General features: G+C 40.5%; 1 protein-coding gene across 1 annotated transcript in view; it reads right to left on the bottom strand.

The window, feature by feature from the left end:
* The window catches only part of LOC126354858 (enhancer of split mgamma protein), a 43,079-nt gene extending 21,392 nt beyond the window's left edge, over positions 1–21,687 (bottom strand). Inside the window, exons 1-2 of the mRNA XM_050004847.1 lie at positions 21,550–21,687; positions 3,552–3,644 (exon numbers count right to left, since the gene is read on the bottom strand). Of these exons, the coding sequence (XP_049860804.1) occupies positions 3,552–3,644; positions 21,550–21,609 (153 nt within the window). The 5' untranslated portion in view covers positions 21,610–21,687. The remainder of the gene's footprint in view (positions 1–3,551; positions 3,645–21,549) is intronic.
* Between the last annotated feature and the right edge of the window lie 2,429 nt (positions 21,688–24,116).

Raw genomic sequence — 24,116 nt, 5'->3', positions numbered from 1 at the left:
CCTGGGTGAGCAAAGAGGACAAAAGATGAAGCAACCATCCTGGAAACACATTAAAATCTCCTACCTAAGTTACTACTGAAAAGACCAGACATCACACAGAATCTTTAAACATGAACCACATTTGATACGCCATCTTCTAAAATAGGGGGCAGGTAAAGTGGTTGCTTAGTTTTAGCCCTTTTGGCTTGATATAAAACACATTCTGTTAAGAAGTGATGCACAGATATCTGTACATGAAAGCACTGAATACTGGTGGATCCTCCTCCTAGAAAAGTCCTTGTATCAGAGGACAGTCCCCTATCTGGAGGCACATTAAGAGTGCTTCCTCCTGCCACAGTGGTTGAAAGGTACTGGTACCATAATTTAGAAAATAAAGTCGAGAGATTTTGTGAGTGTGATATTGATTGTTGTTGGAGATTTTTGTGCTACTTTATTTCTTTCAGGAATTTTACTTTGAAATACGGAAATATTAGAACTACTGCTTGTTCAAGAGTTTAACAGATTCTGCAGAAAATCTGGTGTGAATATTTTTAGCAATATAACTGTATGGTTAAATGGTGATGGCGTCCTCTTGGGTAAAATATTCCGGAGGTAAAATAGTCCCCCATTCGGATCTCCGGGCGGGGACTACTCAGGAGGATGTCGTTATCAGGAGAAAGAAAACTGGTGTTCTATGGATCGGAGCGTGGAATGGCAGATCCCTTAATCGAGCAGGTAGGTTAGAAAATTTAAAAAGGGAAATGGATAGGTTAAAGTTAGATATAGTGGAAATTAGTGAAGTTCAGTGGCAGGAGGAACAAGACTTTTGGTCAGGTGAATACACAGTTATAAATACAAAATCAAATAGGGGTAATGCAGGAGTAGGTTTAATAATGAATAGGAAAATAGGAATGCGGTAAGCTACTACAAACAGCATAGTGAACACATTATTGTGGACAAGATAGACACGAAGCCCATGCCTACTACAGTAGTACAAGTTTATATGCCAACTAGCTCTGCAGATGATGAAGAAATTGAAGAAATGTATGATGAAATAAAAGAAATTATTCAGATAGTGAAGAGAGACGAAAATTTTATAGTCATGGGTGACTGTAATTTGGTAGTAGGAAAAGCGAGAGAAGGAAACGTAGTAGGTGAATATGGATTGGGGCTAAGAAATGAAAGAGGAAGCCGTGTGGTAGAATTTTGCACAGAGCACAAATTAATCATAGCTAACACTTGGTTCAAGAATCATAAAAGAAGGTTGTATACATGGAAGAAGCGTGGAGATACTGACAGGTTTCAGGTAGATTATATAATGGTAAGACAGAGATTCAGGAACCAGGTTTTAAATTATAAGACATTTCCAGGGGCAGATGTGGACTCTGACCACAATCTATTGGTTATGAACTGTAGATTTAAACTGAAGAAACTGCAAAAAGGTTGTAGAGAGCTTCAGGGAGGGCATTAGGGAACAATTGACAAGAATGGCCGAAAGAAACACAGTAGAAGAAGAATGGGTAGCTTTGAGAGATGGAATAGTGGAGGTAGCAGAGGATCAAGTAGGTAAAAAGACAAGGGCTAATAGAAATCCTTGGGTAACAGAAGAGATATTGAATTTAATTGATGAAAGGAGTAAATAAAAAAAAAATCAGTAAATGAAGCAGGCAAAAAGGAATAAAAACGTCTCAAAAACGAGATTGACAGGAAGTGCAAAATGGCTAAGCAGGGATGGCTAGAGGACAAATGTAAGGATGTAGAGGCTTACTTCACTAGGGGTAAGATAGATACTGCCTACAGGAAAATTAAAGGGAGAAAAGAGAACCACTTGTATGAATATCAAGAGCTCAGATGGACACCCAGTTCTATGCAAAGAAGGGAAAGGAGAAACGTGGAAGGAGAATATAGAGGGTCTATACAAGGGAGATGTACTTGAGGGCAATATTATGGAAATGGAAGAGGATGTAGATGAAGATGAAATGGGAGATACAATACTTCATGAAGAGTTTGACAGAGCACTGAAAGACCTAAGCCAAAACAAAGCCCTGGGAGTAGACAGCATTCCATTAGAACTACTGATGGCCTTGTGAGAGCCAGCTCTGTTAAAACGCCACCATCTGGTGAGAAAGATGTATGAAACAGGCGAAATACCCTCTGACTTAAAGAAGAATATAATAATTCCAATCCCAAAGAAAGCCGGTGTTCACAGATGTGAAAATTACTGAACTATCAGTTTAATAAGTCATGAATGCAAAATACTAACACGAATTCTTTACAGATGAATGGAAAAACTGGTAGAAGCTGACCTCGGGGAAGATCAGTTTGGATTCTGTAGAAATATTGGTACACATGGGGCAATACTGACCCTACGACGTATCTTAGACGGTAGATTAAGGAAAGGCAAACCTATGTTTCTAGCATTTGTAGACACAGGGAAAGCTTTTGACAATGATGACTGGAATAATCTCTTTCAAATTCTGAAGGTGGCAGGGGTAAAATACAGGGAGCGAAAGGCTATTTACAATTTGTACAGAAACCAGATGGCAGTTATAAGAGTTGAGGGATATGAAAGGGAAGCAGTGGTTGGGAAGGGAGTGAGACAGGGTTGTAGCCTCTCCCCGATGTTATTCAATCTGTATTTTGAGCAAGCAGTGAAGGAAACAAAAGAAAAATTTGGAACAGGTATTAAAATCCATGGAGAAGAAATAAAAATTTTGAGGTTCGCTGATGACATTGTCATTCTGTCAGAGATAGCAAAGGACTTAGAAGAGCAGTTGAATGGAATGAATAGTGTCTTGAAAGGAGGATATTAGATGAACATCAACAATAATGGAATGTAGTCGAATTAAGTCAGGTGATGCTGAGGGAATTAGATTAGGAAATGAGACACTTAAAGTATTAAAGGAGTTTTGCTATTCGGGGAGCAAAATAACTGATGATGGTCAAAGTAGAAAGGATATAAAATGTAGACTGGCAATGGCAAGAAAAGCGTTTCTGAAGAAGAGAAATTTGTTAACATCGAGTATAGATTTAAGTGTCAGGAAGTCGTTTATGAAAGTATTTGTATGATTGTGGCCATGTATGGAAGTGAAGCATGAACAATAACTAATTTGGACAAGAAGAGAATAGAAGCATTTGAAATGTGGTGCTACAGAAGAATGTTGAAGATTAGATGGGTAGATCATATAACTAACGAGGAGGTATTCAATAGGATTGGGGAGAAAAGAAGTTTGTGGCCCAACTTGACTAGAAGAAGGGATCGGATGGTAGGACATGTTCTGAGGCATCAAGCGATCATCAGTTTAGTATTGGAGGGCAGGGTGGAGGGTAAAAATCGTAGAGGGAGACCAAGAGATGAATACAGTAACGAGATTCAGAAGGATGTAGGTTACAGCAGGTACTGGGAGATGAAGAAGCTTGCACAGGATTCAGTAGCATGGAGAGTGTATCAACTAGTCTCAGGACTGAAGACCACAACAACAACAACATAAATAGTGCTTTTCTGCATCTGTAGATTCCATGAGTGACACCAACAACAGCATGGTAAATTGTGTGAAAAATATTAAAGTTACCTCATTTTCAGAATTCATGATCAGTTTCTTAAGTTCATTGAGACTGTGATTTATTCGAGCTCTCCTTTTTCTTTCCATGAGTGGTTTCCGTATCTGCGAAAAAGAAACAGTATATGTTAGAAAAAAAAGTGCTCCTCATTTTCAATCTGTACATTAACAGACACATTCATAACACACAGTTAACTGAATTCATTCAACAAAAACAATGAACTTATTATACGTGTCTATAAAACTTCATATCTTATACAGTCTCTGAAAAAATCTGTAAACTAATCAAGTTGATATGACACAATCACTTGTATGTTTCAAGAATTTGTCTTGTGATTGCATATGATGACAATTTACAAATGCAAAAACATGTCTTGCTCCCTTGTTATACCAAATGGAAATGGATTAGGCCAGGTGATATAAAGTTGTGCGGTTTATGTATGGCATACAGATGAAACATTTAGTACTGCTCAATCCAGCAGCCAATTCAACTGTAGTAGTTGTGAACAAAAACTATAAAAAGCAGTCAGAACGTATTGTAGTGAAGTGCAGGAGTTACCAGACATACTATAGGAACAACATTAACTTACACAGAAATGGAAGTAGAATATATACAAAGCAAATAATTTAAGGACACAGTTAACTACATAGCACTTTATTTTATCTCTGTGAGACACTTACTGGTCCATAGAGGACAGTAAAAATCACATCTTTATGATATTCATTGTTTTAAGTGATCTGTCAGGACAGGGGATTATGAAGAACAAATGACCTATGTATCCTTTTAATAAAGAATTGTACAAGCTGATTATGAATTTATAAAATCACGTAAGTGTATATTTATTTGTGACATGCAGTCATCAACAGAACCTCACATAAATCACAGTTGCTGATGACCATTGGAAAAGACTACCTGTAAACCATTGACATACCTTCGTACAGTTCAACGTAAATGGACAGATAAAAAAATCTTTTCACCAAGTGGCAGCAGGAGAACACACATATAAAACAAGAGTTTAACTTGTGCAAGCTTTTGGAGCCAGTGGATCCTTCTTCTGGTAGAAGGGTTGAAGGGGAAGGAAGAGGGGTGAAGAAAAAGGACTGTAGAAGTTTAGGAAAAGGGGTAGAGTCCAGAAAAGTCACCAAGAATCCCGGGGCAGGGCAGACTCCCCAGACAGGATGAGAAGGAAAGTCTGATTGTTGGGGACAGCACCAGATGAGAATTGAAAACCTCGGATTTTAAAGTTGGAAGACAAGGTAATATGCATGACAGAGATTACTGCTAAAAGATTGTGCGTGAGTTAATAAGAGTGAAAAGCTAAATGTATTGGAAGTAACAGAAGTGGGAGGGGGACAGTGCAAATAGACAAGTTAGAAAATGAAAGATGTAGAAAACTAAAAGGGAGGGAAGAAAGTAGTAGTTACTGTGAAAGAAAATAATGTAAATTAATGCTAGGTGGGTGGTGAGAACCAAGAAATATTGTAGCACTTGTTCCAACCAGCACAATTCTGAAAAACTGGTGTCTGGGGGAAGAATCCAGATGGTGCATGTGGTGAAATAGGCACTGAGGTCATGACTGTGATGTTGTAGAGCATGATCTGCAACAGGATACTGTGTGTTGCCGGAATACACCCTTTGCCTATGCCCATTCATCCTAACTTATAACTTAATGGTAGTCATGCTGATGTAAAAGGCCGAACAGTGTTTACATAGCAGCTGATAAATGACATACAGTTCAGCTATCCACCCAATGGCATATGTGAGCATGACAGTGATTCCCCTCAAAGAATAAAGGAGGAAGAATATTTTTTGTAAATTTTTAATTCTAATAAAGTCACTAAATTTACGAAAACGTTGTCAGAGTTCATAAAAACAGAAGAAACTGTAAAATTGCTTTCTCTGCATGTAGACCTAATTGTCATTTGTCACACGAACTTGAAATTTTGTCTTTTTTATCTTGTATCCTCCTATAGTCAGTCAACAAATACATCTTCTGTACACCATGGCATCATCAGCAAACATCCCCAGATTGCTGCTCACCCTGTCCATCAGATCGTTTATGTGGGTAGAGAATAATAGCGGCCCTACCACACTTCTCTGGGGCAGTCTTGATAGTAACCTTGTCTCTGATGAACATTCACAGTCGAGAACAACATACTGGGTTCTATTACTTAAGAAGTCTTTGAGCCACTCACATATCAAAGAACCTATTATGTATGTTCATACATTGGTTAACATTCATGCAATACTGAGAAAGGTTTTATATTAACTGATAACAGAAAGAAACTTGAGAATGTGTAGGATGCTGAAGGTAAAATAAACTGAAAGTGCAAATAAGTAAAACCTGAGTGGCCAAGAGAAAAATCTGAAGCAGTTACAAGAGAAGTTGTTGGAAGAAACTTATATAGTAGGTAAAATTAAATAAAGTGCCACGAAAGGCAAAATCAAAGGCCTTACATATTTTCTGAACTGATAGACTTTTCTTTCATTCTAAACATTATTTTCAGTGTCAGTGATCATAGACACCATACCAGATTATGGACAATTCATCTGTTCATCCACTCTCACACCCTCCAACCCCCCCCCCTCCCCCCCCCCCCCCCACCCACCCACCCACCAATCTACCATGACTCAAAGATCCCAACAGTAAGGAAAAGCTTCAGGCATGCAGAACAAGCCAAGGTAAACAATAACAAAGGCCAAACAAATCATATAAACTAAGTCTGAGCCATACACTATATTAACAACAATACTCATTGTAGAGCTTAATGCTGTTTATGCTTATGCCAGTAAAATTTTACGTAATAAATTATAAGAGACTCTGTTTTTGTTTTTTTTTAATTTTTTTTTTTATTTACTCGTCAAGTTTCACAGGACCAAATTGAGGAGCAAATTTCCAAGGTCATGGAATGTGTCAGTACATGAAATTACAACATGAAAGTAATAACAGATAAAAATAAACTGTTTATGTGCCCAAAAAAAGTCAGTCCATAAGTTTAAGTAATCACAATCAACATCACAACAAAAATCACCTCAATTTTTCAAGGAACTCCTTAACAGAATAGAAAGAGTGACCCATGAGGAAACTCTTCAGTTTCAGTTTGAAAGCACATGAATTACTGCTAACATTTTTGAATTCAAGTGGTAGCTTATTGAAAATGGATGCAGCAGTATACTGCACACCTTTCTACACAAGAGTTAATGAAGTCTGATCCAAATGCAGGTTTGATTTCTGCCAAGTATTCACTGAGTGGAAGCTCCTTATTCTTAGGAACAAGCTGATATTGTTAATAGTAAATGACAGTAAGGAATATATATATATTGAGAGGCCAATTTCAAAATACCCAGACTTGTGAACAGGGGTCGACAAGATATTTATGAACTTACATCACTTATTGCCCGAACCACCAGTTTCTGAGCCAAAAATATCCTTTTAGAATGGGAAGAGTTACCCCAAAATATAATACCATATGACATAAGCGAATGAAAGTAAAAAAAATAGACTAATTTTCATGCTGAATGATCACACACTTCAGATACAGTTCGAATAGTAAAAATAGCAGCATTAAGTCTTTGAACAAGATCCTGAACATGGGCTTTCCAGGACAGTTTACTTTCTATCTGAACACCTAGAAATTTGGAATATTCCAATGCACTAATCATATGTCCATTCTGTGAAATTAAAACGCCAGGTTTTGTTGAATTGTGTGTTAGAAACTGTAAAAACTGAGTCTTACTGTGATATAGTGTTACTTTATTTTCTGCAAACCGTGAACTTAGGTCAGGAACTGCAGTATTTGAAACTGAGCCAATGTTGCACACAGCATCCTTTACTGTCAAGCTAGTGTCATCAGCAAACAGAAATATTTTAGAGTTACTTATAATACTAGAGGGGATGTCATTTATATAAATAAGGAACAGGAGTGGCCCCAACACTGATCCCCCCCCCCCCCCCACTTGATCATACCCCATTCAGACCCTATATCACAGCTATTCTCAACATTGTGAATAGTGACCTTTTGCAATCTGTTGCTAAAGTAAGAGGTGAACCAATTGTGAGCTACTCCCCATATTCCATAATGGTACAACTTCTGGAGCAATATTTTGTGATCAACACAATCAAACATCTTAGTTTAATAAAAAAAATATGCCTATGTTTGTAGGTGTTACATGGTGTTTTTTTTTAAATTTCTGTTTTAAAATGCCAAGAACATACATCCATGAAGCTGATTCCTCTCCATACAAGTTGTACTCTATGAAGATATTGGAGGAAGCTATGAATGCACAAACGGTAGAATGACTATGAAAACAGTTAGCAGAAATGTTTCCATTCCCATAGGAGCTCTGAGCAATAAATAGTGAGACAACTGCTTCAACAATATTGGGTGACCAATGGCATTTTCTGATGAGGAGGAAAGTAGCTTTGTTAATCATCTCTTAACTGTATCTGACTGCTAATTTCTATTTGACCTGCTAGACTTACGAATGCTGGCAATCACCTATTTGACAGCTCAGGGACATAAGTTACCAGCATTTGATAATAATATGCCAGATAAAAGATACAGATTGGGCTCCTGTATTTCTGAAAAGACACAGGGACAGAATGTCACAGTGCATGAGTTGTAACATTACAACAAAAAGAAATTCCTTACATGCGGGAACTGTTAAAGATTACTTTAACTACTTGAGTATCACTCTGAAAATTGATGATTACTGTGGTGTCCCACCTGATAATATATTTAATTATGATGAGACCAATTTTTCAGATGACCCTGGCCAGGGACATTGTGTATTTAAGAGAGGAGTCAAATACCCAGATAGAACCCAGAACAGTACCAAAAACTCCATTTCAGTCATGCTCTGTGGTTCATCCTCTGTTGTTATGTACCAGCTTATGTCATATATAAGGAAGAGCACATCTGGTCTACACGGACAGAAGGTGGCCTACCAACTACACGTTATAATCATAGTAAGAATGGCTGGTTCAACAGTTACGTTCCGTGACTGGTTCAAAACAGTTTTTGTTCCTCATATCAGAAATATTTCAGGAAGAAAAGTACTAATAGGTGACAATCTTAGCAGTCATTTCAATTAAAATGTCCTGAAACAACCAATTAAGATGTTCTGGAACAGGCTCTATCAGCTGTACAAGAAGTTATGTCCAACACAACATGAAATAAGTGAAAATCTGACAAATGTGGAATTCATCCTCTCCTTGTCAGTAAGGTGCCATTGCGCCTACCATATGAAATTCATGATAAGTCCTCCAGCAATTGTGGAAATGAAATAAATTCACCATCGCATACCATGTTGCAAATAGTGGTCGACATGCTGAAGAAATTGAGAAGCATTGATGAACCAAGGAAGATGCAGAGAAAGAGAAGAATTAATGCTACTGCTGGGAGAAGTATCAATGCTGAAGATGTCTTACCTAGCAAAACTATCAAAGAAAAACAGCACTCTATGCAAGGAGGCAACTCTACTAGTACTGGTACAAGTGCTGATGATGAACAGTAAACAGAACTCCTGGAAGCCAGTGACAATGAGTATGGGCTGTCAATCAGCAATAATTCTGACACAAATTCTGGAAATGGATTTTTGGATACTAACAATAAATCAGAAATTGGTGACTTTTACTTGGTTCAGTCATTACCAAAAAAACTGAGTTGGTAAAATTCTAAACATCAGTGAAGATAGTTGGAATAACTTATGATTTAGTTTCTCTTCATCACAGTCATAAAGGTCAATTTGAATTTTACTGGCTTGATGTACCTGAAGAAGGAATTGCCAGTGAGGAGGATATTGTAAAGTTTCTTAGCACTGCTGATGTCGATAGGAAGGGATTTTTACTTTTCAGCAGTAAATTCTACCAAAATACACTTCTATAGACAGTGGCGAACTAGTGATTTCATTTACTGTGTTGTATTTTGTGAACTTAAGAAAATGATTGCTAACCTTTTTTTACAAACTTTATTTTCAAATTTTAACTAAATTCAGTTAAATTGTCATTATATTCCACATTAATAAAGTCTTATTAAATCACTAATTTCTCTTAAAAGCAATATTGTTTGCACAAAGCTACTCTCAGAGACTTTAACTTTGAACAGCAGTACAAAAGTACTTCATGTCCAATGTTAACCCCCATCTCAAGGTAACTTTGAACACTGTCTTTTTTATTTTTATTACATGCAATAAACTCATGTATCATCTTTTTTTACTTTAAAATAATAAAAAACTATTTTCATGGTAATGTAATTAAGTTTGAAAGTGTTCGAAGTAATTCCATTTTATATTGAAAATGTTAGAGGTTCTACTATAATTTCATACGGTTAATCCAATATTACTTTCCTTCCTATGGAACGTTTTCTGTCCAATATTAAGCTCAGGGTGCTGTTAGTCAAATATTTCTAGAGCCGGTTCTATATTTGAAAAGACTCTGTATGATATACTGATAGTACCTCGGTATGTAGTTGATGATATGCTAAAGTGGCAAACGTCATACAGAAATCTTGGAAGATCGAATGTACCTGGTTACCTACATCTATTGTCTACAACATGTGTATGATTAAAGCAAGCTGTGTTTCACATTAGTGGTTTTTTTCTGAATCCATGTATGTCGTAATCTGTGAGCTTAGGATATGCTCTAGGATCCTGTAATAGATGAATGACAATGAAACTGGTGTCATAATTCTGTGCGTCCAATCTACAGTATGTTGCTTTATATGACCAGTACTCTTTTTCAATCACATTGTTCTATTTTCTGTAGGACTGAAACTTGATAATTATGACTTAGGCAAGCAGCTCATTTTGTGGTGTATTCAATGTAAAATATTTTTTGAATTCCATCAGAGCCAGGTGCATTTTTCACTTTTAAGTACTATTATTCTCAATTATTTTTCAATACTCCGGTAATATCGATATCGCTCATTTGTGAATCTATGCAGTGTAATGTCATTAGTATGGTCATATCAACTTCTGTGAATACATATTTAAATGTGGAATTTGAAATTTCTACTTCCTACCTGATGTCCTCAATTTAGCCACCAAATGAACTGATAAGATGTTGAATGGAAGGTTCAATTTTCTTATAAATCCTACTGGGAAAGTTATTTTAGGCCTCATGGGCATCACTTCTTAAAGTTATTGATGCTAGAATTGTGATTAACTTTTAACTGTTAAGTGCCCCAGCAATGCCTTTAGTAGTGCAAATATAGTGATCTCTGTGTCTGCAACATAATATTAATGATGAGTGATACCATTCAGGCAGTGTGGGTATTTGTCATATGTTAGTACTTTACTTGGAACTATAGGTGTCCACAGAGGGGATGGGGGGACAAGATGGGGCACTTGCCCATCCCTGGGATCTAGAGTACAGAATTTTTATTCATTATAAAAAAAAGAACTGAACTCCACCCGAACAGGTCACAAAGGCTCAATGCCATTGACCAGCTGCTGTGTCATCCTCAGCCCATAGGTGTCACTGGATGTGGATATGGAGGGGCATGTGATCAACACACCACTCTCCTGGCCACATGTCAGTTTACAAGATCAGAACCACTACTTCTCAATCAAGTAGCTCCTCAGTTGGCCTTGCAAGGACGGAGTGCACCCCCCTTGCCAACAGTGTTTGGCAGACTGGATGGTCACCCACCATCCATCCAAGTGCTAACCCAGCCCAACAGTGCAGTACTACAACTGTGGCAAAGCCATTGGCTTTTATTCATTATATGCTATAACAAATAATGAGTGGATAACTATCAACTCTCTGATATAAGTTTTTTGTTTTTTAGTTTTTGCAGCATGGTACATCTTTCAACTTTAACTACAATTCTTCTGTGTTTGCCAAACTTGAGCTAAAATGCCTCAGTTCATCATTTAACTATGTTAATTACTCTCTATCAACTTGACCAAAAGTAAATACTATCTTTTCTTCCTAAATAACCTTTTGGTCTGTGGTGACTATTATTCCTGAGCCTCACGCTTGCTACTCCCTCTACCAAAAAGATTGTGTTTGTTTGAAAGTAGGAGATCTGGAATATTTCTTTCACATGTAAGCTGTCAGACTTTGAGACAGTTGTCAGATAAATTGTAGAAACTTTCAGTATTACTTCACAAAACCATTTATCCTTGCCAATGTTAACATATGCATAGTTTTCCCTTGTGACAGATTGGTGCCAACATGAGTGATGACCCACAGCTGACTGAAACCTGTGCTCCCAATTGCTTTCAGTATGGTGGACATCTGCTGAACATTTCCTCCCAAGATACACTCTGCATCTTTGGATTGCTTTCCTTCCAAGACACTCTTTCCCTAGGAGGAGCCATGATGAGCTAAACACTGCAACTGCATGCCACTAACAGTACTTTCTTTTTCCCCTGCAGGTGCCCTGACTGTTACAGAGGAGAGACTGCTGCATGAGCAAGAAAGACAAAGGCTCTGTTTCATTAACAGCAGGAGGCTGTTAAGTGAACCTATTCTTTAAAGGAATGGGTCTAGCTTTCCACCAACTCACCACATACAATCTTTCTCACAAAACAGATCCAGATCCGGGAAATAAAATTCTTGAAATTTTGTGAACTTTATTTCTTTTCATCAGAGACTGCAGACTTGTAACTATAGTCATTGCTTTTATTTCTTGCTGTTTATTTGAATCACAGTCATTTTGATTGCTTAAAATTTCTTCATGCAACTGTGTTGCCCACAGCACAGAAAACATTCAGTTCTTTTATGGGTGACTATGGCATGCTGCTATTATAGAAGCTGTAGCTTCTCAACTAATTATTGCATATTGCTAAATCCAATGTGCTTGGTTGTGTCTAACTCATGATGTGGGTATTGAAAATGGCCCGCAAGTTGTCAGACACAAAGTAATGGACTACTTTCAACATATGCAATGAGTTTCAGAGGTAGTGAAACTGAAAGACAAGTAGAAACTAGAAGCTCTATTTCAGACTGTTCTGAATCAAGGGAAAACAGTGGTGCAGCAAAACAAACTCCCACATCAAACCCAGAATATCTTTCAGGGAGAGGTGACACTCGACGCAACAGAGGGAGACAGTGAGGAAGAGACAGGTGTCAGTTAACACGCCTTTTTTTTGGGGGGGGGGGGGGGGGGGGCAGTTTGGAATCCAGAAAAGATGAGACAGAATGGTGCCTATGGATCATATCTTCAATTGAGATGCTGCTAAAACACATGAATAGTGCATAGGGGCAGAGAGCCACATGTGACTTGGAACAACAGTTTGTGTTTCGCTTTCTGAGTGAGCTGGATTAACTGCAGTCTTGTACGCCTGACCCTTCTTGTGTCAAGGGAGTATCTGGGACTGGGGACTACATTTCCTGTGTGACACAGTGTTAAGAGATATTAAATTTTTGTCGTTTGATATCAGGGAACAGATGTCAATAACACTCAAAACTTAGAAATTTGTGCTGGTGTGAGAAATGTGGAATTGTTTCATTGAAAATGTTTTCCTGCTGTACAGCTGGGGACAAAAATTGAAGGACAGCTTTTTTCCACAATAAACAGATGCAAATTTACACAATACATGGCTAGTAACCCAAATAAACGTGGCATCAAATTTTTGTTAATAGCAGATGCACACAGCAAATACTTTATCTGTTGAACACATTTGCATACTGGAAAACAAAGAATATTGACCAGAGGATCAAACCACTCTGAATATATTGTCATGAAGCTTTTGGCAGTATTCCCTAGAAGTGGAAGGAATGTAACAACAGATAGTATTTTCACATTAAATGCACCTGTTCAGAGCACTGAGGACTAACTCTAGTGGGTACAGTGAGCTCTTAACGAAGGGAGCTACCGACATGATGTTCAAAAGTGTACACACTATAAGAAACTACTGTGATGAACAATGGAGAAATTATATCCTTTCATGAAGGCAAGAAAAATAAAAATGCTCTTTTTCTCAGTATAACTTGATTCAAGTGCATAAATTGTGAATAATTTGTAGTCTCCTAGAAACTACAGATCTCTATAATTAAATTCAATGTGGAGTGGATACACTGGACCAAATTAAGTGAAAGTATTTTGTGAAAACAGCTTCAGGGCAACAACAAGTAAAAGTGCTTTACAACATTTTCAGTTTCACCAGAATAAATTGATGAATTATTTGCAGAACAGTTACAGCAAAAGTTTACAGCTGTAAGCAGTTGCTGCAGCATTCAACAAACTCATACAAGGCATGACCACGTGAAGAATTCCTATAATCAACAGTCTTAGGACATATTTGACTTCTGTACCTGTAAGAAACTTGTGAGTGATGAAAATCTGTAGATGCACTGTATGTGTTTAGGGCTCACAATTATGAGAAAACACAATCTCACTTTCTATAGCACTATTATCCCAATATTATGAATGCAACCACAAATAAAAACAACAAAAAAACTACACATGAATATTGTATGATTTCAATCTGGACATTATTGTTATATAGGCCTATAATATGAGCTTTCCTCAATGCTGTAAGTTGTTCCGACCAGCCAGTGCTCATCTTTGGACTATCAATAACAAAAATAAGAGACAAAGAGTCATTATTGAATCTAGAAAATTCATTAAGTAACTATCTTTGTAATTAAAATTAAATGTAATGTGGTATTATTGGCTGCAAATACCAATGGATGAATTCAGCTGCCTAGTCAAGGATGGTGTTCATCCTCCATGAATGTTGGTTCCTTTCTTTGCGGATATGAGAGAGTGTATGCATAGGTTTATAGTGTAGTGTTATCATTGTGTTGTGTGATGACAGAAAGGAGAAGCAGAAGCCTGATGTTAGTACATAGCCTACCCCCTCTGGAATAACACCAAGGGGCCATCGATCTTAAATGTCCCCACACAATGGGCGTATCACCATAAACAGTGTCTCATGCCCTCACTTCATTTGACACTGGTGCAAAAACTGCTGATTAGGAACTTTACTCCTCCCCCATTCCAAGCAAATACTGACAGTGAAAATTTCAGCCATCACAGGGATCTGAACCGACCTACCTCCAATTCCGCACCACTGCACAGGAGTGCATTAGCGACCCCGGCTATGGAGATAGGTATTTACATAATGAAAAAAAGAACAAAATTAGACTTTAAGCCACTTGTTGCAAACTGTGATGTAACACTGCCATTGTAATGTCAGTAATACTAAATAAAGGCAACAATAGGTAGAGCTCAAGTCCTCCATTTCTTAACTTTTAAATACAGGAATGCATCTATTCAAATATACAATTTTATTCCTTATCATGTGCTGCTGCCAGCCACAAAAACCACAAACTTATGATAAACTTTACAATGAGATATTATTTCTTCCAAAATAGTTCTGGAATTGAGGTTTCTTAAAACATAATTTCTTATAATCAAAACAATAACCACAAGATCTAATATGAATAATAGGTGCTACCATCTCTTCAGGTAGCAGTGCTTTGTTCCCTAGTTCTGCTCGATACACAAGTCGGCGGTCTCCGTGACGATGGCGTCATGTTTTCAACTGCTCCTAGCAGCAACATTCGAATAGTTGCATTGTTTAACTGCTCAGTGAAGTTCTGTGCAGTACACAGACATCCACAAGGTGGCAGGGTGGGGGCTGGGGGGCAGAGGGAGTGCGTTGCTCCTCCTGTAATCTAACACAGCTTTTGTTTGCTACAGAATTCTCTAATTTGTAGCAACAAGTTACCAGCGACTGTCCACCTGCTTAGTTGAGTGGTAACGTGCATGTCTTCCATGCAGCTGACCCGAGTTTGATTCCCGTCCAGGTTGGAGATTTTCTCCACAACGTGAACTGGGTGTTGTATTGTCCTCATCATTTCATTCCCATCATTGGCATGCAAGTCGCCCAGTGAGGTGTCGGCTGAAATAAGACTTGCACTTGGCGGCCGAAACTGAATGGGGCTTCCTGGCCAACAATGTCATACAACCATCTCATTTCACCAGCGATTTTGGTGGTTTAGCACTGCTAGTTCGACGGGAAATACTGTTACTTAAGTGACTCTGTTTAGAATGGATTTTTTTTTTTTTTTTGCAACTCTTTGAGATGAGAAAATTCTAAAAATTACAGCTACCGGTAATGCAGAAGTTCACCTATTCTTCCTAGGCGCCTTTCGCGACTGCAACAGGCGGGGGGGATCAGTTAGTGGTACCAAAAGTACCCTCCCTCCCGGTTTTGTGCTGTAAATCTCGTTTGTTTTATTATTTCCCTTGTGGAACTGTTTTAAGAGGGACAAGGAACCGATGACCAAGCTTTTTGGTCCACCACCCCTCCTTAAACCAACCAACTAGCCCAGCTACACACCATCAGGTCGCTTGTGGAATACTGATGTAAATGTTCACGGGAAATTCTGACGACAATCGGCGTCAGCAGAGGGCGGGGAAAGGGGCAAGAGGAAGGTACTCGAACCCCCACCCCCCTCCAGAATCTGAAGTATAAAATTTGTATTCGTTATAGAATTATCATACACCTATAGATGTTATTTCCGTGATTCCGTAATACCTCTCGTATAGTCAATTTTAGCATTATGTAGATGATCGCCGTGAGGTAATGCTATGGCAATTACCATCCTGTATTTTGAGAATGTAACACGAGGGATTCGATTATGCATCACTGGCTTCATTCGTTTGTAAGCAGGCATGCAAACAATACATCCATATTTAGAAAACGTCGAGGTTCAGCCATAAACATGAAAGTTAGCATCAATGTTTTGAATAGAGATACATAGCCAATGAATCGACGAGAAAAAACATTGACGTCGTTCAACAATGGATCATTCATCCCGTTGTAAGATAAGATACTCAGCCGTCGACACATCGAGTCTGGTAATTTAGTCCTCGTGACTTTTGTACTTTCGAAATTATAAGTACGTAAAACATAAATTTTACAGTATTATGATTTGGGTTACATCTGGTAATATCAGTTGAATTACAATTGTATAAGCTTTAACCACAGGGTTTAATATAATGCCTAATCAAATGAAAACGAGAAAGATGGAATAAAAGTAAGTGATCTGTTTATTATCTCAAAAGCAATCGTCGCAACTGTGAGACAAAACTGTCAGTGCCTTCATGGGAAATTTTTTGCGCTAGCCTACAGCACCATGGTTGTTTCCAGGTGTGTGCAACTCTTTGTCCCAGCGCAAATCAACACCCACGAATGTCTCTCAATTATTCGCTTTCTAGACAAGTCTTAACTCCCCTGCGGAACATTAGGTGCTTTTGAGCTGGCAGAACACCACACATCGGGGCACATCACAGATAATGACAGCACTATTATGAAGGTTAATCGGGACATGTTTGATGAAAAAAAGATTATCCCTTGTTTTGGCCTTACGACTGAATTAGTTGTAACTAGATCCATTGGTGGTACAGAAACTGCACTGAGCTGATAAGTAAGGTCCCATGTATTGTCAAATACAGTGTGTATCAAAAAGAATCATCCTATATGGCACGTCTATATTTCTGAAAACAATAAAAATATAAATTGAATTTTGTTTTTTAATGATCAGGAAACTCAAAAAGATTCTTTCATAGCTTTTCATATAGATGTTCAATATGTCCCCTTGACATGCACAGCAAATGTCAATGCTCTATTCAAATTGTTCCCACACTGCAGCGAGCACATCTCGAGTTACAGCTTCCACAGCTGCTGTTATGCGATAAGTCAGTTCATTCATTGTTATTGGTAACGGAGGCACATAAACAGAGTATTTTATAAAACCTCCACAAGAAATAATCACACACAGCCAGGTCCGGTGACCTTGGAGGCCATTAATGTAAGACTGAATAATTTGATCCAGTGCGACCGATCAATCGTTGTGTAATCCTTTGATTTAAAAAATTCTCGCATTTCCAGATGCCAGTGGTGGGGGTACCCCCACCCAGCTGGTAAATGAAGTCGTTCGTATCAGTCTCCAACTGTGGGAAAAGAAAGTTATTAAGCATATCGAGGTATGTGATTCCTGTAACAGTGTTCTAGGCAAACAAAAGTGGACCATACACCTTTTCCTGTGAAACTGCACAAAAAACATTCAATTTTGGAGAGCCCCTCTCATGCTGTACAACTTCATGTGGTTGTTCCGTACCTCGTATTCTCACATTATGACAGTTCAACTTTCCATTTAAATGGAACGTTACCTCGTCACTAAAGCACTAAGCGTGGAAGAAAACTGTCATCTTCCATCTTGCCAAGAACGAAATTACAGAACTCCACACGTTGTTGTTTGTCACCTTCACGAAGAGCTTGCAGCAGCTGAATTTTGAGTGGTTTCATGTGTTAACTTCAAGCAGGAAGACGCCGAGGACAGGGCAGCCATGGAAGCCATCGCACGCCAAAAACGCCAACGTTCCCAACTCCAGTAGCGCAACCTCGAGAGGTCATCACGAGACGGGGCGGGACTCATTGTCGACACCCACCGGCCAGCCACTTAGACCGCTCGTTTTCCTCTTCTCTTACTGTCTCCTCTGACTATCCTTTCATCTTTCCTCAAATCAAAAAACACAAAAAAAGCATACGCACACCGTCATGCCATTCCATATCCCCACGACCCAACTCGCCACACCGCCACGAGGAAGGCGAAGCGCACCAGCGCTAGAACTTCCTAATCACGTCGAGGGTCCACCCTCGACTGTGCAGCGCCAGCGACGCAACGCACGCTAGACGGACCTGGGGGGGATGTTGAGCTGACGAGATGCACGGCGAACGGATTTCTGCGGATTTCTTGTGCAACTATGGCAGATGCCTTCCACGTCTGTGTCGTACAGTCGGGGTCGGCCCGGCTATTTATTTTTACATAAACAACCTGTTTCTCGGAATTGTTCATGCCATCGTCTGATGCTCTGTGGTGTAGGAGGGTCCACACCATACCTAGTACGAATGTCACAGTGGACACTTACTACTGACCCGCACTGTGCAAAATGAATCACACAAAAACGCTTTCTGTTCTCCCGACACCATGTTTACCATACAGAACTGAAGTGGGAGCACACTGCTGCTACCCTAGCGGGGACCATGTAAAACTCGTGAATTTGCTTTTTCCAACAGTACGTTCTCCACACACACATGTCAAATAACATAACAGTTACGATTTTCTTTTAAAATCAAATGATTCTTTTTGATACGCCCTGTATATTAAAGGAACTGCCAATGCAGCTGACCGTTGTACCCGAGCGATTCTAGGCGCTTCAGTCCGGAACCGCGCGACTGCTACGATCGCAGGTTCGAATCCTGCCTCGGGCATGGATGTGTGTGTTATCTTTAGGTTAGTTAGGTTTAAGTAGTTCTAAGTCTAGGGGACTGATGACCTCAGATGTTAAGTCCAATAGTGCTCATAGCCATTTTTGTAAGTTTCATATCAGCGCACACTCCGCTGCAGAGTGAAAATCTCATTCTGGAAACATCCTCCAGGCTGTAGCTAAGCCATGTCTCCGCAATATCCTTTCTTTCAGGAGTGCTAGTTCTGCAAGTTTCGCAAGAGAGCTTCTGTAAAGTTTGGAAGGTAGGAGACGAGGTACTGGCAGAAGTAAATCTGTGAGTACCAGCCGTGAGTCGTGCTTCGGTAGCTCAGTTGGTAGAGCACTTGCCCGCGAAAGGCAAAGGTTCCGAGTTCGAGTCTCGGTCGGGCACACAGTTTTAATCTCCCAGGAAGTTTCACACAAAATAGACCAATATTATATGTGAAAGCTTAGCTTTTCATGTAGCTTATTAATCTGCAAGACAAATATTATACGTGAAAGTTTAACTTTTTTTGTAGCTACACTATGTACATTAATTTAAATCATTAACTTTTCCTGTTTGTGTCTAAACCATGATGATGCTATTGGCTGACTACGACACGCGTCGTATGCTTTGAATATCTGCCCTCGTTGGCTGGCGAGATCACGTGACAAGAGCAATGACTGGCTCACAAAAGCGCATTTCAGGCTTAATTTCAATGCTTCGGAAACTAACGAGCTGTTTCGAATCAATACTTTCGTAGTACGAATGGAAAAATATACAGAGTATCGTATTATGAAAATAAGCTGCGTAAATGTCACTCTACCTCAAAGATCTTTCCAATTTTTTTGCCTAGTTTTTTCGTTCTCTGAAGTTCCACGTTGGTGTATAAAACCTTTACCAGTCAAAGAATTAACATTTTTGAAGCTTCAAGGGAAAAATAATATTGTCACCTACGGAAAAAATTTATTTTTCACCTTGCAGGAAGTGTATTTTCGCGTGGGGAAAAGCGCGTTTTTAACCGGGAAAAATCTGCGAATTTTTTTTCTTGTCCCCATAAACACCCTGAATAAATTTTTTGTGCCACCTGCAAAATTTAGTTATTATGGTATGTCACGTCTCAGAACTGACGAAGTAATTTCTTTTTATAGCGAACGCCGGCGAGCGGTTCTAGGCGCTTCAGTCCGGAACCGCGCGACTGCTACGGTCGCAGGTTCGAGTCCTGCCTCGGGCATGGATGTGTGTGATGCCCTTAGGTTAGTTAGGTTTAAGTAGTTCTAAGTTCTAGGGGACTGATGACCACAGATGTTAAGTCCCATAGTGCTCAGAGCCATTTATAGCAAATTTAGAGTCTTGCCCCCCAACCCCCTCCTTCCCGTCCTCCACAGGAAAAATTTCTGCGGCCGCCTGTGGTCCAGTATCAATTAATAAAGCATTTAACGATGAATGACGATGAGAACTGGTCAAGTTCATATTCATTACTACAAACAAGCAACGCATTTGAACACAAACGTCACTATAATAGGCTCTGAGCACTATGGGACTTAATATCTATGGTCTCAGTCCCCCAGAACTTGGAACTACTTAAACCTAACTAACCTAAGGACAGCACACAACATCCAGTCGTCCCTGACCACGCCGGGAATCGAACCCGGGAACCCGTGCGTGGGAAACGATAACGCTACCGCACGACCACGGGCTACACACTAAAATAGTCATTGGTGGCGGCGCAGCGGTAAATTATAGTTAAGCTGAGGTTTAATACACGTATACTATTTTAAATCTCCGGTGTTGACTTGTTCTACAGAGTAAAAAAAAATCCCTGGAAGGCACCGGAATGCTTTCCGGCCGAAATTAAGCACTGGATTTTATAGACAGAGTGATTACCTCTGTTTATACGTGGACATATTCGCAAGAGGAATATACTTTGGCAGATTTTACAGTTACATTCAGTAGAGCAATGAGACTTGATTCTTAAACAGTTTTTTAATAAATTTAAACATTTTTAAACTAATTTTAAAAATCAGTTATTGTAAAAATGGGCAGGGATGGTGGGTGTAGGGAGGATTGGTTAATACGCAGGTAATGATGCGGAATGTGACTAATAACTGAATATGCTAAAAATGTAGAAAAGGAGTAAAAATTATTAGTTGCGCTTTATATTCATTGCAAAAATCAGTATAAAGTGCACGCTGACGCCTAGGTGCCGCTGCATTTGCCGAGTTGCATAGCTGTTAGGGCGTCACTTCCTCGTATGTACGCATAGCTACCAAGCAGATTTTATAGACTTGACAATGATTCATTGCCTCCCCTTTTAAGAATTTTACCCTCATATTCCAAAGTGAAACTAGGCTACCTCCATAAAACATTTATTGTTTACTTTTTACCCGTTTCTTCTTGTATTCGTTGCCGATGAAGGTGAATTTCGTAAAAAAAAAATGTTCAATTAAATTTTTCTTTAAATTATTCGGACTCAAATAGACAAAAGAGTCTCAGATAGACGGACAACAAAGCGATCCTATAAAGGCTTCCGTTTCTACCGACTGAGGCACGGAACAGTAAAAAAGATCGGAACCAAGCAATGACTCAATCGTCATAGACAACGTGTCATTTTTTCCAACTGAATATTCTTATCAAAAACTAAATTTCTTTCATAATTACATAACACCACGTTAAAATAGAAGCAAACGGTAACATTGCACTGTGGTCAGTTCCACCGCTGCCGATGTTGGAGACGTCGACGAGATCAGGACGTGAGGCAGAGAGAGGGGCAGGGAGCGGATGTGCGGCACCCACCTTGCGCGTCTCGCTGGGCCTGGAGCGGCGCGGCTGCTCCCCCTGGTCCAGGCCGCACATGACCGCGGCGAGTTAATGGTATGCGGGACTCCGGTTGGCCTGTGTCGCGTGCCGCCACCCGCCGACTGCAGCTCGCGACTGACCGAGCTGCCGCGCCGCCCCCGTCACTGCCTCGCCGCCCCCGCCGGCTACGCCCCCACCCTGTGGAGGGGTAGGGAGGGGCAGCGCCCCTGGCGTGGCGGAGCTACCCTCGGCGCAGTCAAAGGACCATACAGACCTTCGGAAGCGTTTGTTATGCTAACAGCCACCTCTATTGGAAGGAACGAACAAGCAACTCGTCTGTACTTTTGACCAAATGAAGACGTTGTCGTGTGTGTAATGAGCTACCAGCTAGCAGCCCTGACAATGATGGCTCCTCCTCCTCCTTACAATCTACAGCAAGCACGTTTTAATGAACAGTGTACTCTGCTCTTCATTTGAGAGTGTACCTGTTCAAGCATTTTTAAAAGGGAGGTGGGAGAGGGTACTCCGATACTTCGCAACAAGACCTCGGCAAAAGTGCTTTAAGCCGTTCTCACACCAATATCTACACGAATACCCTGCGATTCACACTTAGTGCTTGGCAGCGTGTTCATCGAACAGCCTTCAGACTCTTCAACTACCGCTCCATTCTTGAATAGCGAGTGGGAAATTCGAATGCTTAAATCTATCCCCGTGAGCACTGGTTTCCTTTACTTCATTACGACGATAATTTCTACCTATGTAGGGGAGCGTCGATAAAATATTTTCGCATACGAAGGAGAAAGCTGGTAAATGAAATTTCATGGAAAGATCGCGCCGCAATGAAAAAGCCTTATAAGTGATCTAAGCTGCTTTGCTACACCGAATATATCTATTTCTATATTTCTCATCTTGGCAGTTGTTCTTGATTGGAATTCAGGGATATTTACTTCGTCTTCTTTGGTGAAGGAATTCCGCATCAACTCGCGGATCACATCCTGACACTCTCTCCCCATTTCGCGATACTACAAAACGAACTGCCCTCCTTTGAACTTTTTCTGCATCCTCCATCAGTCCTCTCTTTAGTAGATATGTTGCATCTTCCAAGTGTCCTGCCAATAAAAAGCAGTCTTTGGTTCGCCTTTCCCACAACATTTTCTATTTGATAGTAACAAGTTACGACGTGGGTAATTGTAATATATATGTATTTTGTTGAAATACAGCCTTTAGATTGCACCGTGTAACCGAAATTCAAACTGCGCGATAACAACGGTGAAGTCACTGGTGACAGTGCCACTAAAGCAGAGTTATTAAACACGGTTTTCCGAAATTCCTTCACCAAAGAAGACGAAGTAAATATCCCTGAATTCCAATCAAGAACAACTGCCAAGATGAGAAATATAGAAATAGATATATTCGGTGTAGCAAAGCAGCTTAGATCACTTATAAAGGCAAGGCCTCCGGACCAGATTGTACACTCCTGGAAATGGAAAAAAGAACACATTGACACCGGTGTGTCAGACCCATCATACTTGCTCCGGACACTGCGAGAGGGCTGTACAAGCAATGATAACACGCACGGCACAGCGGACACACCAGGAACCGCGGTGTTGGCCGTCGAATGGCGCTAGCTGCGCAGCATTTGTGCACCGCCGCCGTCAGTGTCAGCCAGTTTGCCGTGGCATACGGAGCTCCATCGCAGTCTTTAACACTGGTAGCATGCCGCGACAGCGTGGACGTGAACCGTATGTGCAGTTGACGGACTTTGAGCGAGGGCGTATAGTGGGCATGCGGGAGGCCGGGTGGACGTACCGCCGAATTGCTCAACACGTGGGGCGTGAGGTCTCCACAGTACATCGATGTTGTCGCCAGTGGTCGGCGGAAGGTGCACGTGCCCGTCGACCTGGGACCGGACCGCAGCGACGCACGGATGCACGCCAAGACCGTAGGATCCTACGCAGTGCGTAGGGGACCGCACCGCCACTTCCCAGCAAATTAGGGACACTGTTGCTCCTGGGGTATCGGCGAGGACCATTCGCAACCGTCTCCATGAAGCTGGGCTACGGTTCCGCACACCGTTAGGCCGTCTTCCGCTCACGCCCCAACATCGTGCAGCCCGCCTCCAGTGGTGTCGCGACAGGCGTGAATGGAGGGACGAATGGAGACGTGTCGTCTTCAGCGATGAGAGTCGCTTCTGCCTTGGTGCCAATGATGGTCGTATGCGTGTTTGGCGCCGTGCAGGTGAGCGCCACAATCAGGACTGCATACGACCGAGGCACACAGGGCCGTCACCCGGCATCATGGTGTGGGGAGCGATCTCCTACACTGGCCGTACACCTCTGGTGATCGTCGAGGGGACACTGAATAGTGCACGGTACATCCAAACCGTCATCGAACCCATCGTTCTGCCATTCCTAGACCGGCAAGGGAACTTGCTGTTCCAACAGGACAATGCAAGTCCGCATGTATCCCGTGCCACCCAACGTGCTCTAAAAGGTGTAAGTCAACTACCCTGGCCAGCAAGATCTCCGGATCTGTCCCCCATTGAGCATGTTTGGGACTGGATG

The sequence above is a fragment of the Schistocerca gregaria genome, chromosome 3 (genome assembly GCF_023897955.1).
Source record: "Schistocerca gregaria isolate iqSchGreg1 chromosome 3, iqSchGreg1.2, whole genome shotgun sequence".
NCBI classification, from domain to species: Eukaryota; Metazoa; Arthropoda; class Insecta; order Orthoptera; family Acrididae; genus Schistocerca; species Schistocerca gregaria.
Note: the sequence above shows the minus strand (reverse complement) of the source record. Positions and strands in the feature narration are given on the sequence as shown.